General features: G+C 34.8%; 1 protein-coding gene across 1 annotated transcript; it reads left to right on the top strand.

Annotated features, from left to right (window-relative positions):
• The first annotated feature begins 1,704 nt into the window (after positions 1 to 1,704).
• arr3a (arrestin 3a, retinal (X-arrestin)) lies at positions 1,705 to 5,274 on the top strand. The gene is made up of 15 exons (XM_058790232.1): positions 1,705 to 1,715; positions 2,452 to 2,482; positions 2,639 to 2,699; positions 2,788 to 2,832; positions 3,004 to 3,197; positions 3,362 to 3,421; positions 3,508 to 3,584; positions 3,683 to 3,818; positions 3,902 to 3,986; positions 4,259 to 4,331; positions 4,424 to 4,561; positions 4,674 to 4,757; positions 4,868 to 4,891; positions 4,978 to 5,027; positions 5,154 to 5,274. The coding sequence occupies exons 1-15, from the start codon at positions 1,705 to 1,707 to the stop codon at positions 5,156 to 5,158; spliced, it is 1,074 nt and encodes a 357-aa protein (XP_058646215.1). The 3' UTR covers positions 5,159 to 5,274.
• Positions 5,275 to 13,046: the final 7,772 nt, after the last annotated feature.

Below are 13,046 nucleotides of genomic sequence, written 5' to 3'. Positions count from 1 at the left end.
TAGCTGACTTAATTTATTCCACACAAAATACCCTGTCTTTAGACTATGAAGACTATTTGCAGTGTATATTAAATATTTAAAAAATGTTAATTATATTTTTATTATTTTATATATATATATATATATATATATGCATTTTACCAAAATGTATTTAGATGCTTCATTACTACCTGCACTTTGTATTTTATTGGCTCTGTCCTATTATAATGAAGTACATTACTTTTTCAAAGAACACATCAATTTATCACACTGTACCTTCTTTAAAATCTGAAATGAGCTTATTGTTATTATTATTAAACTACTGTAATTAGCGGTATGACAAATCATTTTGATTTAGAACAGTAAAAAAACAGGACTTATTGGTTTATTTCACTCAATTCAATTGTAAATCGGACTATACTGAGATAAAAAAAAAAAAAAAATCTTGCCCCAAGACATTACTGTCATGATTTTCCTTAACATTTTTTCATTTCCAAGGATGAAAACGTCATACATTTTATACTAAACCATTTCCCTGTAGTTCTTTGATTTTATTCCCCATTTTTATTTATAAACATATTGTAGCCCTAAATAGCAGGTTAAGTGTTTAATTGGATTGACAGAAAGACAGCAGCTTCTTCAACAGAGCAGCATCGGCCAGCAGAGCAAAGGTCTGAGTATAAAACCCTGTGCTTCTGACTGTCATCTGCACTCTCTGACTTCAACAGACAGGCTGTGGATTACCAGAGAGCGGGAGCAGATCGTCCTATCACCCTACCAGTGAAAAGGTAAGAGCTCAGTGACTTCACATTATAGGACAGCATTGGTTCAGTTGTTTTTTGAGAAACAAAACAAATGGAGAGGGGGGGAAATTTTAAACCTTTTGACAGGTTTCCACATGGTTCTTTTCATTTTTAATGCATTTATAAAAGCCTGTGTTTTTAAGATGCACAGAGTAACTGACAACCTTTTAATGTCTCTTTTTTTTATCAGTTCTTTTTTAAAATGTAAATTGCACACACAACCTTTCTGATTTCTCTTCATGTTAGTTCTAGTCATAATATATTCCATCCATGTGATTTGCATGCAAAAAAATAAACTTTGCATATTTAGAGAGGTTTTACAGCAAAGCATCTGAGTTCACTGGATGAGCAATGCCTTATCTTAAATTTGGTATTTGGTATTTTGGTATTATATTTGGAGAAAAATAAAAGTGGGGCTGCAATCTCATTCTCAGAGATTAATCTCTACATTCATTCACACACACACACACACACACACACACACATCACGGCTTCTTATACACACATAGTGATGTAGAGGCAATAAAGATGCACACAATGTTATTTTAGTACCACTGAGGTGCTATTATAGATTTTATTCCTATTTATTAATATTTTCTGTTTTCTTTTTAATTTTAGTTATTTTTTACAAATATGTCTATATAGTTTTCATTTTTATTCTAGTTTTAGTTGTTTTAGTATGGCAAGTTAATCTAAATGAAAATGAGAAATGTTGCCTTGGCAACTAGCTGAAATAAAATAAGTTCAAATTTGTTATGCATTTAATTTCAGTTAAATTGATTTAATATCAAATAATAAAGCAGAATTTTTTGTGCTTTCAGTTCACACACTCACAGTCTTGTCACCTTGACAACAGGCCTGTTGTTTTTATCACTGTTCATAATATTCTCTTTTTCATTTATTTCAGGAAAATCCTTCTACGATGGTAGACAAGTAAGTTTTGTTTCCTTTTTGCTTTTGCTCTCACCTGACATTTTTAATTTTGTATTCAATACTTGAGTTTTTTAAATATTCACGTTACTGTAGGCAATGAGAAAGGGTCAATGCAAAGTGCAAACTGCAAACATTGTTAATGTTTTGAATGATTTGAGAGATTAGAAATGAAGAAACCACTTAATATAGCATATCTAAGTAGGATAGGATAGGATATCTGGTATGTTTATTAATCCCCTGAGGGAAATTCAACAGTAGACGCAGCACATATTGAAAAACCATTACATGTGTCAGTGAGGACGTTCTTGTAAGTTTAGAATAGATTTTATCAGGTGGAAACATTCACTGGAGTCCAACATGAATGTGTCATAAGCTGGCAGTCACAATCAATTACCAGGCGTCTCGTTTGGAGTAAACACAAGCTGCCTCCATTCATGGAGCCTGGATTAGCAAAGGGTAGTCCAGGACTTGGCTTTGAAGTGTCTTAAAATACTAAGCTTTAACAGCTTGATAAATGCTCAGGACGAGAAGGTCAAACCTGCAAACGCAGTGCTCAGGTAGAGGTGGCTGAAGAGGTTAACACCTGAGATGTAGGCCTAATAGGTCAGGTGACCCCATCTCACTCTTCTTTGCATCCCACCCTTTTACTAACTAAACTCTTTATCTTGTTTTATCAAATCATATTTCTTACTGTTTCTTTTCCCCATTTTCCTTTTTTTTTTGCATGTTCAAAAAGAGTTTTCAAAAAGACCAGTGGAAATGGCCAGGTATGACTGAACTCAGCTGACGACTTGCTGTTTTGTCAGTTCCTTAATATATTGCCACAGATGCATTTTGAATTTTCATATTACATTATGTGTAGTATAATACATTCATATTACATTTTGACAATATATGCATGTAATGCACTGTTTGTGTTTCAGCTCACTCTCTACTTGGGGAAGAGAGACTATGTTGACCACGTTGACTCAGTTGACGCCGTTGGTGAGAAACTGTCTGCTTTTATTATTGAAACATAGAAAACAGGTAATATCCAATAACTAAAGTGGAATTGTTTCTTATTATTAAACAGAGGGTGTACTGAAAATCGATCCTGCAGACCTTGGAGACAGAAAAGGTATTGTCAGTATCAATGTGCCTCAGTAAAATAGAACAATATTTAATAGTAAATAATAGCCTGTTTGTTGATTTATTTGAAAGAGAGGTCAAAATGACTTCAGGATAGTAGAAGAAAAATGAATGGATTCATGTAAAAGCCATTGTTTGACCAGTTTCTTGCTTCATGCAGTTTGGATTCAGCTGGCCTGCGCTTTCCGCTATGGTCGCGAAGACCTGGACGTGATTGGGCTTTCCTTTAGAAAAGACATCTGGATTCAGCACATACAGCTATACCCTGATGCAGGCCACAAACCCACCCTGACAGAGATGCACGACACGCTCCTGAAGAAAGCTGGAGAGCAGGGTCATCCCTTCACTTTTAATGTAAGGCATCTGCCAGATAATTTAATATATATTTTCTCTTGTTCCACTTTTTTATTATTTGTTACTTTTTATTATGCTAATCATTTATCTCTTTATTTACTATTTATTACAAAATCGTTTGCACAGAACTGAAAGGACTTAAATTGAAATGATCTGTCTTTCAGATTCCTACCAACCTTCCCTGCTCTGTTACACTTCAGCCTGCCCCAGATGACAAAGGAAAGGTGAGATGAAAATAGGACTGAATGATTTATATTATCTTCAAATAGAAATGTGCTTAATGGACTTGCTCACGGCTCTGTTCTTGCAGGCTTGTGGTGTTGACTTTGAGGTCAAGGCCTACTTGGCCCAATCAGCTGATGACCCCGATGAGAAGATCGACAAGAAGTAAGTGTCATTGGTTATTTTGTACAATCAGCCCATGTTAAAACATTGATAATTCTCTGAACTTTACTAATCATTTTTTCTGTCCTCTCCCTCCACAGGGACACCTCTCGTCTTGTCATTCGTAAAATCCAGTTTGCTCCTGATAACACGGGATCTGGACAGAAAGCTGAGCTCTGCAAGAGCTTTATGATGTCTGATAAGCCTGTTTTTCTGGAAGCCTCTCTGGACAAGGAAGTATGTAACCTCTGATGCATTTCAAGCTTTGATGTTCACCAAATCAAGAAGAAACTCATGTGTCTTTTTTGTTCTGATAACAGATCTACTACCACGGCGATCCCATCCCAGTCACTGTTAAGATCAAGAATGAGACCAACAAAGTTGTGAAAAAAATCAAGGTTACAGGTGAGATTAAAAGATGTATATATAACAAATAATGTAGCTTATTGTTAAGTGGTTGACTGTTTAGTATCCAACTAATTACTTGACTACTTCCAAATAAAATTAGCAGATCTAGGAAATCAGGTGCCAGGGATAAGTTAATTATATATTTTAGTAGTCATTATAATTCATTTAAAAAAAATAGCCACAGAATGCAGACATTGACCAATCAGAGTTGAGTATTACACCAGGTGGTACAATATATATAACTGATTTTGCATCCATTATTCTCATAGTTGACCAAACCACAGACGTCGTTCTCTATTCAGCTGACAAATACACCAAGAATGTGCTGTGTGAAGAGTTTGGGTGAGTCTTATTTTTTTTCGACCGTGATATATGCCAGCCATAGTGAAGATTTCTTCACTGATTAGTCTTAAGTTCTCTAATGCTCTCTGCAGGGAAAGTGTAGAAGCAAATGCAAATTTTGAAAAAACCCTCCAAATCACTCCTCTGCTGGCAAGCAACAAGGAGAAACGTGGCCTGGCGCTGGACGGCAGGCTTAAAGATGAAGACACCAATTTGGCCTCAACCACTATGTGAGTGTTTGTTTCAGCTTTACAAACTTTCATAAAGAGTTTTACAGAATGCCTCATAAAAATGAAGTAAAGTGCTCATAATCAAGTTTTTACAATACATTCACTTCTTCAGAATAAGGGGAGGTGTGGACAAGGAGATGCTGGGAATCCTTGTGTCCTACAAGATCAAGGTTAACCTCATGGTATCAGGAGGAGGGTAAGGTTTTCTTTCTTTGACAAATTTGTCCAGTTTGTGCTAAACTGACTGTTTATAAATAAACGACAATTATACGTTTTTATTTATATATTTATTTCTCTATTTTTCAGTCTGCTGGGAGGCTTGACAGCAAGGTAAATTAAAAATGAAATGCTGCTGAAATGCATTATGAGAAATCAGCAACGCCCCTTTATCTAACCTTTTGTTTTTCTCCATGCAGTGATGTGACAGTAGAGCTGCCTCTGACCCTGATGCACCCTAAACCCAAAGGTATACAAACTTTTTCATCAATATAGCTATTGCCAACTGCAAGTTTTAAACGATTGTTTAACCAATGTTTATCACCATAAATAATCTCACTCCCTTTCTTTGTGTTTCCCTCTCTGATTATAACAGATTGAATGCCCGTATCAGATTCCACAGGACAGATGTTATCCTCGAGTACATTCCCTCAGCACTTTCACAGCAAGACAGAAGAAGCAAAGCTGCATCGCTCCCTAATAAGCAAAGAAGGCATTTCAGAATGTCAGGAGTATCTCACAACGCAGAAATCACATCACTACCACTTAGAGCAAAGTCGATAGGTCATACTGATGGTAATAAAATGACAGTTTAAAGCATAAATCCAACTTGATAACATAGGGTGAATAGTTGCCTTGAGGTTCTCAGTCCAAGAATAACATAACTCTTCTTTGTGAAAGTGTTCCCTAATGGTCATCATCTTACCTATAATTGAACCCATAGAATACAAAGTTTGTCTGAGCGATGCATTTCAATGTATGGAGTTTGATCACCTCATTATGTATGCTTGTGTTAACTTGTCTTGCGTAGAGTCTAGAGTCATTTAAACCAGCAACATTTGAATCACAGCAGCTCATGTGATTTTGTGTATTGTTTGTTTTGTCATGTGTGGAAATCTTGACTCCTGAGTCATTAAACCAAATAAAAGACCAATAAAACTGTCATTGTCATTTGTTTTTATATTGATTTCTATAAATCAGAAAATATGAAGAGTTTAAACTTTGTAGAAATTATAAAATGACAACTGACTGAAGCAATTTCAACAACTTGCAGTTGTTCAATGATTTTCAGACACACTATTTATTCGTCAGAACTCAGCTACTGGCGCATGTTGTCACAAAAGATCATTGTAAGTTAAACAAGTTTTTTTTTTCTGGCCAATAATCGTGTCTAAATTGTATGCAGTGACAGAAATCTATATGAACATCTTCTGTTAATGACTTAATGAAAAAAATTACTTGACACTTTTTCAAATGGAAAAATAACATTCTAGCTAGAATAAGTTAGGTTTGTGCGTCTACTACTAGTTTAGAGACTGGAGATTCTCGGAGATTACATAACCCAGTTCTCTTGCTTTATTTAAATTCTAATTATAACCATCTCATCAGAATTTTTGATGGTCCAGTGTTGATAATCTGCTAAAATCTGGATTATTAACTAGCTCAGATAATTAATTTAATTATGGGTATATTCCATCATATTTACAAATTGTAAAAACTGCAGTTGTTACCTTAAAGGGGTCATACAATGCCAATTTTCCACAAGTTGATATTATTCTTTAGGGTCCAAATGAAAACTCTGTAACAGTTTGGTTAAAATTTCTCATTGGTAGTGTAAAAAACAAATTTTTCACCCTGTCAAAAGCAGCTCTTGTCAGAGCAAGTGGTATTGTGTCATTCTCCTTTAAATGTTAATGAGCTCTGCTGACTCCGCCCCTCTCTTCCGAGCCGCTCTCTGAGGGACTGTTTACTTTAGCTGCATTCATTGTGAAACTTGCTAATTAGCACATTATTAGGAAAGGCCATTTGCAAAGATTCATTTAAAAACCTTGTATTCACTTTTTCTGGAGGTGAAGCTGGATCACGAATGATTCGCGCGAACATAGACGCATTTATGTAGATGGAGGGCGCATTCCCTTCAGAACAAAACCTAATCCTCTTCAGCCGCTCAGATGATGGGAGTAAATGACTACTGCTATGTTCATTATTACATCCAACAACAAAACACCTCAATCGCTTAGGAGTAATTCTTGTCTAAATCTGCTCCGGTGTTAGGAGATTTTCGGTTTCGGAGATTTTCTGTTTCAGTGGGCGGAGCATAGGCTACATGAATATTAATGAGTTTCCCAGACAATTTCAGTTTAAGCTCCTTGTATCTCAGCAGGTTTAATGGAATATTTTTTTAAAAAGGTAAATATAGTTACAGTGTTGCATAAACCTATGCCTAAACTACATTTGTTCATCATTTCGTAACAGTTTTGATTAGTTTGCAGTGTTTTGTCCACACAAACCTTGCACATTTTGTGCAGTGGTCCCTGACTGAATGATTGCAGGCATTCTTTGTGTAATGTTAGGATAAATCACCACAAAATGTTGTATACATTGATTTCAGTTCGTTGTGCTGTTCATTTGTTGCTCGCAAAGCTTTAAAACTGTGTCTTATTAATTGTTATACATTGTTGAATACATTATGCCTGCTACAAATGAAATAAACGTCACAATCTTTTCACTTCGCATTGCATTTCGGGAAGGCGCCGCCATATTAGCAGAATACGCTGTCCGTTCCCATGGTTACTTCTCATTCTCTAAATGGATAACTGCTTATCTTTTGTTTTGTTTTTGCCTTTAAGTTAACCAATCATTAATTCTTCATTGTATGGTTTGCAGGGAAGAGAAGCCAATTTATCGCATTGCATGATAATTAGATTTTTTTTTTCTCTTAGATTTTGTAGAATTTAATTTACAATGTTGATCTGATTACCGTGAAACGCTGGATGCTCGCTGCTGTTTCAGCCGTCATATTAAATTTAAATAAAAGTGTGTTCAACAAGCTGACAGAAGTCAAACCGTTTCTTTGTTGGAAACTTTTAAATGACAAAGTATAATTGTTGTTATTATAAATATTCATTTTTCCATGGCCATGGAGGAGAATCAGAGACTGTGAGACACATTCAGCGGACAGTCACGAACTCACTGTACTTTTTATATTTCTTTCAACAAATGACAAGCAAAATCAAATCCCTAGGAGCTTGTGAAGAGTTTTGTATTATTTTAAAATGCTGGTTTAATGTACATTACTAAGTGATGCTAAAAGACATGCAGGTGAGTGACATGTTTAAACATTAAGCATTTTCCTCCTTTTAGAAAATCGTAAAGTAGAAAGCGCTTATAGATTAAGACGGTGATATTTAATGTTCATATTTTGGGCTCATCTGTTTTTCTGCACATATAATGATTTATTAGTAAGGTGTGTACAGAATGTGATATTTTATTATCACTGTATAGGTGCATTAAGTGTGTTCTTATGAGAGGAAAATGCTTAACGTAAATAAACGCGTTGCATTCACATTTTGAGCTTATGCGTATCTGCACATATATATACTTTACAATTTTGTCTTTATCACTATCTTGGTACATTAAGCCACTTAAGCATTTTAGAAATCCCCCTGTTCAAGTTCTGCTAATTCACAAGTCTAGTGAGAGTCATACTAGCAAAGAAGGTAACGTTAATTATTAAACCAACACAATCAAATCTTTCAAAAACACACAGAAATGTGATTATTTTATTGAGTGAGAGGCAGTGGGTTTAATCAGTGACAATAACAGATTTACTATTCGGCGTCTTCTCCGCGACCTGCTTCCTTTGTATGTAACTGTTACACATAGAAAAAAGGCGGAAAAACACACTGCTTTATTCAGTTTTCTCTCAGAACGATGATCTGAGTTACTATTGCAATACTTGATGCAGCATGAATGACATACAATTGTGAAATTTTTCACAATCGCGAAAAAAAAAAAAAAATCAAATATGGCGCTATCCTGCAAATATGGCGGATAAACAAAGCAGTTTCCCAGAACTCAACGCGGCGTTATGTCACATTCTCATTCTCTATAGGGTGTGATGATCTATGTCTTAACTTACTCTGTTCAACATTCTCTGTGTTGTTTGGTTATAAACTAACTGTACTAACTGCTGGAAAAAAAGTTGCTGAAATTGTTATTGTTTTATTTATTTATTTTTTTTCATGTTTCCCATATATAATATTTAAACATTTGTACAAACAAATATAAATTAAGATGATCATGTAAAGGTGTAAGGTTTCCCTTGCACAGTGAAACCAAGAATCCCAGAACACCTGGATGATTATGTCTACACTGATTTCCAATAGTAGTGCAGATATAGACATGTGAACCAACAACCGTTTCAGTTATTTATTGTTATACTCTTCTGTTACCTTTTATGTTTTAAAACGGTCATCCTCTGGCAATGAATGAAATAACATTCACCACCATATCAGTGGCCTAAGAAGAATTTTGCAACCTACACTGATGTTATTCTCTGTCATCTGTTCTTTGACCATGTGCTGCACTGTACTTGGATGATACACAATGATGATCATTTATACAAATGCATGATCTATTTTGATGCACAACATTATAAGCCATAAAGTTTCATAAACATATATTATTAATTAGGCTTTAAATAGAGGCACTTTTCTATAAAAAATAAAGTGGAATAAAGATTGGATTGTGGCCTTGATATAGACCTATAATGTGTGTTGGTGTGGAAGTTTGATATTATGTGAGACAGTGACATTTTGTTTTTAAAAATATGAATTCAATAATGATTCACACTCAAAATGTAGTCATGGAGGATGTGATTAATATAAGTTTTCCTCAATTTTGAGTATGAATCACTATTGAATTCTTGTTACAAACTAAAAAAGAGTGTGATGTAAATATCCTTGTAGGATCTGCTGTATAAAAACATGACACATAATAAAGTTATTCTAAGATCATATGTAAGAGAGGTAAAACAACAACAACATATTTCTAAACTTGATTCTGGCATTTAACTAATGACATTACCATTCAAAGGTTTTGGAATTACTATGTTGTTGTTTTTGTAGTATTATTATTATCATTTATTATTTTTTTAAGAAATGTATGCTTTTGTTTGACAGGGATGCATTAAATTAATTAAAAACGACAGTAAGTACATTTATAATGTTACAAAAGATTTCTATTTCAAATAAATACTGTAGAACTTTCAGTTCATGAAGGAATCCTGTTACTGTGTAATGGTTTCCACACTTCATTAAGCACAACAGTTTTCAACTCTGATAATAATCAGAAATGTTTCTTGAGCAGCAAATCAGCATATTAGAATTAATTCTGAAAGATCAAATGACACTGAGGAGGAAAAATCGAAATCTATATATATATATAGTGGTGTGAAAAAGTGTTGGCCCCCTTCCTGATTTTTTATTTTTTTGCATGTTTGTCACACTTTAATGTTTCAGATCATCAAACAAATTTAAATATTAATCAAAGATAACACAAGCAAACACAACATGTAGTTTTTAAATGAAGTTGTTTATTATGAAGGGAAAACAAAATCCAAACCCACATGGCCCTGTGTGATAAAGTGCTTGCCCCCTCCTATTAAATCATGAAAGAACTGTGATTAACAACATTATTTTAGACAGCTGAGTTAAATTTCACTAGCCAGACCCAGGCCTGATTACTGCCAGACCTGTTGAATCAATAAATCACTTAAATAGAACCTGTCTGACAAAGTGAAGCATGTTTAAAGAGCAACACATCATTCCACGATCTTAAGAAATTCATAAACAGATGAGAAACAAAATAGTTTACATGTATCGGTCTGGAAAGGGTTATAAAGCCATTTCTAAGGCTTTGGGACTCCAGCAAACCATGGTCAGAGCCATTATCCACAAATGGAGAAAACTTGGAACAGTGGTTAACCTTCCCAGGAGTGGCCGGCCTACCAAAATTACTCCAAGAGCACAAAGACGACTCATCCAGGAGGTCATAAAAGAACCCAGAACAACATCTAAAGAGCTGCAGGCCTCACTTGCCTCAATTAAGGTCAGTGTTCATGATTCAACAATAAGAAAGAGACTGGGCAAAAACAGCATCCATGGGAGAGTTCCAAGGAAAAAGCCATTGCTGACCAAAAAGATCACAAAGGCTCGTCTCACATTTGCCAAAAAATATCTTGATTATCCCCAAGACTTTTGGGCAAAATATTCTGTGGACTGATGCGACAAAAGTTGAACTTTTTGGAAGGTGCGTGTCCCGTTACATCTGGCATAAAACCAACACAGCATTTCTTAAAAAGAACATCATACCAACAGTCAAACATGGTGGTGGTAGTGTGATGGTCTGAGGCTGCTTTGTAGCTTCAGGACCTGGACGACTTGCCATAATTGATGGAATCATGAATTCTGCACTCTATCAGAAAATCCTGAAGGAGAATGTCCGGCCATCAGTTTGTGACCTCAAGGTTATGCAGCAGGACAATGATTCCAAAAACAGCAGCAAGTCCACCTCTGAATGTCTCAAGAAAAACAAAATTAAGGTTTTGGAGTGGCCAAGACAAAGTCTGGACTTAAATCCGATTGAGATGCTGTGGCATGACCTCAAACAGTCCATTCATGCTCGAAAACCCTCCAATGTGGCTGAATTAAAACAAGTCTGCAAAGAAGAGTGGGCCAAAATTCCTCCACAGCGATGTGAAAGACTCATTGCCAGTTATCGCAAACGCTTGATTGCAGTTGTTGCTGCAAAGCACTTTTTCACACAGGGCCATGTGGGTTTGGATTTTGTTTTCCCTTCATAATAAACAACTTCATTTAAAAACTGCATGTTGTGTTTACTTGTGTTATCTTTGATTTAATATTTAAATTAGTTTGATGATCTGAAACATTAAAGTGTGACAAACATGCAAAAAAATCAGGAAGGGGGCCAACACTTTTTCACACCACTATATATATATAGTTGTTTTTAATTAAATCATTTTGTTAACATCAAATTAGTTGCATATTCTATTCCATAAAATGCAGTGCAGTAGGCCTAATTGTTTTTTTTTTCATTTACAGTGTACCAAATATAGGCTACTTTATACACTTTTGTCCATACAATTTTGTTTAATCCAAAATTTTGCTTATGCATTAAAGGAACACTTTCATCCATGTGTGTGGTCTTGGATTCCTGTTCATTTTGTAAATATAAATCAAACAGTTTGAAGAATCACACCAGGGTAGATTAAAAATGATTAGTCCACAGATACAAGTTTATTTCAGCTGTTGCACTCCAAAGATAACAATAGCAGACAGTTTTAAAGCTAAGCTACTGAAATCAATACAACTAGCTGAGGTTTGCTGTGCTTTATCGTAACATTACACAAAGAATGCTTGCTATCATTCAGTCAGGGAGGACTGCACAAAACGTGCAATTAATAAAAACATTATAAACTGTTACAAAATGATGAACAAATAGGCATACGTTTGCACAACGCTGAAAATATTTTAAAATATTCCATTAAACCTGCTGAGATACAAGGAGCCTAAACTGAAATTGTCAGTTCCACGCACATGTCCGGGAAACTCGTTAATATTCATGTATGCTCCGCCCACTGAAACAGAAACTCTCCGAAACCGAAAATCTCGTAACACCGGCGGTGAAACAACTGATGACAGCTCACTCAGGGCGGGTCTGAGGTAAAACACCAGTGCAGTCTGTGTTGAAACGCTCCTGTCAATGAACAATCGTGGGAGGGGCCTCCGATCCTGTGACGTCACAAGACGAACAGCTCGATTTGAGACAGGGGAAAACATATTAGGAAATTTAAAAAAAACACTGGATGGATTTTTATCATTATAGCATGGTTGTGTACAGGCACTGCCAACACACATTTCAGTACAATCAACTTGTAAAAGTGGATATAGCATTATATGACCCCTTTAAACAGCCATTTCTGCCTATTTTGACCCTTTGTTGGTATAAATATTATGGTTTGGAAAAAAATAATAATAATAATTTAGACATTTTCAGGTTATCATTTGTTAAGCTCAGTATTGATAAATGTATATTATTATGCTAAACAATCAATACAAACCTCATTTTACTTACTTAAATTTTGATTTAACCCTCTGGTATTGTTCATTTGGGAGTCAGTCTTGTGTTGTTCACAGTTAAAACTGACCAGAGTCCATAATAGTGTAATTATTTTAAATTTGTGAAATGAATATACTATATTTTGTTTCGATAATAATTTTTATTTAATATTTTGCATTTTGAGTGTATTTCATGTTACTAATTAATATTCATATCTAAATTATGGACTATTTTTGGTATAAAATGTAACCAAAAATTATTTTTAAAATAATTGCATATAATTTTTCAATTAATGCAGTATTTAAGATAGAAATATAGAGCAAATGTTTTTAAAAATCCATTAAAT

This window comes from Onychostoma macrolepis, chromosome 10 (assembly GCF_012432095.1).
Source record: "Onychostoma macrolepis isolate SWU-2019 chromosome 10, ASM1243209v1, whole genome shotgun sequence".
NCBI classification, from domain to species: Eukaryota; Metazoa; Chordata; class Actinopteri; order Cypriniformes; family Cyprinidae; genus Onychostoma; species Onychostoma macrolepis.
Note: the sequence above shows the minus strand (reverse complement) of the source record. Positions and strands in the feature narration are given on the sequence as shown.

Excerpts from the sequence above, each read along its gene's own strand:
- arr3a (XM_058790232.1), top strand. Across the intron at positions 3,198-3,361 it reads GTCATCCCTTCACTTTTAAT|ATTCCTACCAACCTTCCCTG; the intron begins GTAAGGCATCTG and ends TCTGTCTTTCAG. Across the intron at positions 3,422-3,507 it reads CCCCAGATGACAAAGGAAAG|GCTTGTGGTGTTGACTTTGA; the intron begins GTGAGATGAAAA and ends CTGTTCTTGCAG.